This window comes from Gossypium arboreum, chromosome 3 (assembly GCF_025698485.1).
Source record: "Gossypium arboreum isolate Shixiya-1 chromosome 3, ASM2569848v2, whole genome shotgun sequence".
In the NCBI taxonomy this organism is placed as follows: domain Eukaryota; kingdom Viridiplantae; phylum Streptophyta; class Magnoliopsida; order Malvales; family Malvaceae; genus Gossypium; species Gossypium arboreum.
This window is the reverse complement of record NC_069072.1, coordinates 121,520,872-121,523,564: the sequence shown is the minus strand read 5'-3', so window position 1 is coordinate 121,523,564 and position 2,693 is coordinate 121,520,872. Positions and strand designations below refer to the sequence as shown.

Sequence of the window (2,693 nt, the reverse complement as noted above, 5' to 3'; positions counted from 1 at the left end):
TGTTTTTCTTTTTTTCTTTTTTTCTTGTTCATTGTTTCTTTGCTTTTGCTTTCTGTCTTCTATTTTTTTTTTTTGTCTTCTTTCCCTTTTTTGCAGGTGATGGTAGCAAAAGAAGAGTTAGATGGCATGCCTGCTGATGCAGCAAGACTGTAACATGGATGGAGTTAGTACGAATTAAGGTTTCTAATTTTTTTTTAGATTTTGAACTTTTGGGCTTTTTTTTATATTTGGACCAATCTATTTTTATAAATGGATTTAATAATGAAATCTTTATTTTTATTTTTTTAGGCCAGACGAATTTAGCCTATTACATATATGAACTTCAATTTCAAGTTTATGCATAAATCTTGGATTTTTGACAACTTTGACTCTTGATTAACAAATATTTCTCCTACTAAAGTGCTTCCAGCTTCCACCCAAATTTGCCTCTTCATAAATTGGCTGCGTTAGTCTTTCAACTACCAAAATATGCTTAGCTCCATTTCCTTCAAATTGGATTATAGTGAGCAACTTAATAGGTGCTCTTACATAACTTTGGGTTCATGTTAGTGTGCTTGAGCTTTGGTCCATCTTTATTAGGCTTCTTAGCTCGAATTAATCATGACGTGACATGTCACTAATATATGTAGAGGTTGCATAACCATTCAATTGTAAAATAAATTACAATTAAGGTTAAAGTTGGAATGTGTAAATAAAATTAACATTATTGATACGTACAAGACCCACAAATAAATTGTGAAAGTTATATTTGTGATTAAAGTTGGACAAAAATAAAATCAAAAGTTGTCGAATTCAAGATGCTTGTGATATATATACACATGTATATAAATTAAATAGTTGAGAATAATGAATTAAATAGTTAGGGATTTAGGGAAGATCAGTGTTGCACTTTCTTTCAATAGTGATTATAAAATAGTCATTCTAAAAAACAAGAAGGAGAAAAATTCTAAATATCAAACATTCAAAGATTTCACAGTTATTTATGTTATGACAATTGACAATGTAGTACGGAGAATGGAATTAGATGTCTGTTTGCGGATCCAAGAAGATAGTTCCCACGAGGAAATTATCTACTCCTTTCAGAGCTTTCTCGGTTTGAAAATTTATCATTTGGTTACCAAAATTTCACGAGACATATTTGAAAAGTGCTTTATCCGAATGGAACTTTTTTTTAATCACAAACAACAGATGTTGGCTATGAAAAACAGGCTGAATTTAATTGTATAGGGGAAGAGGGAGTATTGAAAGCTTTCCGAGTTAAAGTTGTTTCAGTGACCCAACTGTGGAAGTTGTAGTTATTTATGGTATTAAAGAACCCTTCGCATTCAAGACCTTCACCTATGCGTAGTCTCACCACATTTAATTGCCCGTACTTCCTCACCTCTCAACTCCCAAACTTCTGCCTATATAAACCATCTATACGTTTCAGCATTTTATCAATGGTTTCCTTTAAAGCCTCACTCTCTCCGGAAATGGGGAAGGCCAAGTCGGAGTTTGAGAATTTACGGAAGAAGAGAAACTTGGAAGAGCCTTTAGATGGTGACGGAGAAACTCTCATAAAGCGATTGAAAACCGAAAGAACAAAACCAGGGTTTGATATGGAGCTTCACCTCGACACTCCATTGCCTATAGAGTGGCAAAGATGTCTTGATCTTCAGGTATATATATAGACACAGACATGCATATATGGACAAGTATTTTTTAGTTCATACAATGAACGAACAGGGTTATATGATACTTACAATCTTATTATTGTTTCGGTTTTGTGGGTGTTCAGTCAGGGACGATACACTTTTACAATTCAAGGACTGATACGAGAACTTGTAAGGATCCAAGGACAAGCCCTGAGTGTCCAAGCACTGGGCACATGAGTTTAGACCTTGAGCTAAACTTACCATGCGTTTCTAATGCAACAAATCCGGAAGCCGTGAGCAAGCAAAACTGTGTCGGCTCAGTTGAGAAGAAGCTCAACAGTTGGGGAGGATTAATGCAGAAGCGTCCGTGGTTAACGATGGAAGAGGCGAAGGAGGAAGAGGAGGAGATGGTAGCAACAGTGTGCAGGCAGTGCCATATGTTGGTGATGCTAATCAAATCATCACCTGCTTGCCCTAATTGCAAATTCAGGCACCCACCACCAGACCCAGGCCCTCCAAAACTATTCAACCAAAGGCTTAGCCTCCTGTGCTAGTAAGGCGTGATGGATCATCAAGCTCATCATCTCCAACATATGTATACATATAAGCTTCTTAAACCATTGAAATCTACATTTAGAAATCTGCCATTTTTCAATAGTGACTGAATATAATGTACAAGATATTTCTAGCCTCTGAACTCTGAAGCTTCGCCTGTTTCAATGTAAACCTAAAATGGGATCCTCGAAACCTCAATTTTCAATATTGTACGTGTTTTAAACAACCTCACTCCATAATTTAGTTCAATCTTTTTCCTGTTACATCATAAAGCAGTCTCTGGTCATTACAGATACGAGCAAAAGGCAGGAGATTTCCTTAATAAATTTAAAATTAAAATAACATTGTAAATTAAAAGATTAACAAAATGAAATATAAAATTAATTTGGAGAATAGAAAAGTAAATATTTTTATTTAAAAGATTGTTGAGCATGTATTGACTTGATTTTAAGAAGACATTGAGAATTTCTTACGGAAAAATTTTAAAAAATAAAATATTATAAT

At 34.5% G+C, this 2,693-nt stretch overlaps 1 protein-coding gene across 1 annotated transcript; it reads left to right on the top strand.

Annotated features, from left to right (window-relative positions):
- The first annotated feature begins 1,400 nt into the window (after nt 1-1,400).
- LOC108472839 (protein CURLY FLAG LEAF 1-like) lies at nt 1,401-2,415 on the top strand. The gene is made up of 2 exons (XM_017774396.2): nt 1,401-1,658; nt 1,778-2,415. The coding sequence occupies exons 1-2, from the start codon at nt 1,440-1,442 to the stop codon at nt 2,186-2,188; spliced, it is 630 nt and encodes a 209-aa protein (XP_017629885.1). The 5' UTR covers nt 1,401-1,439; the 3' UTR covers nt 2,189-2,415.
- Nucleotides 2,416-2,693: the final 278 nt, after the last annotated feature.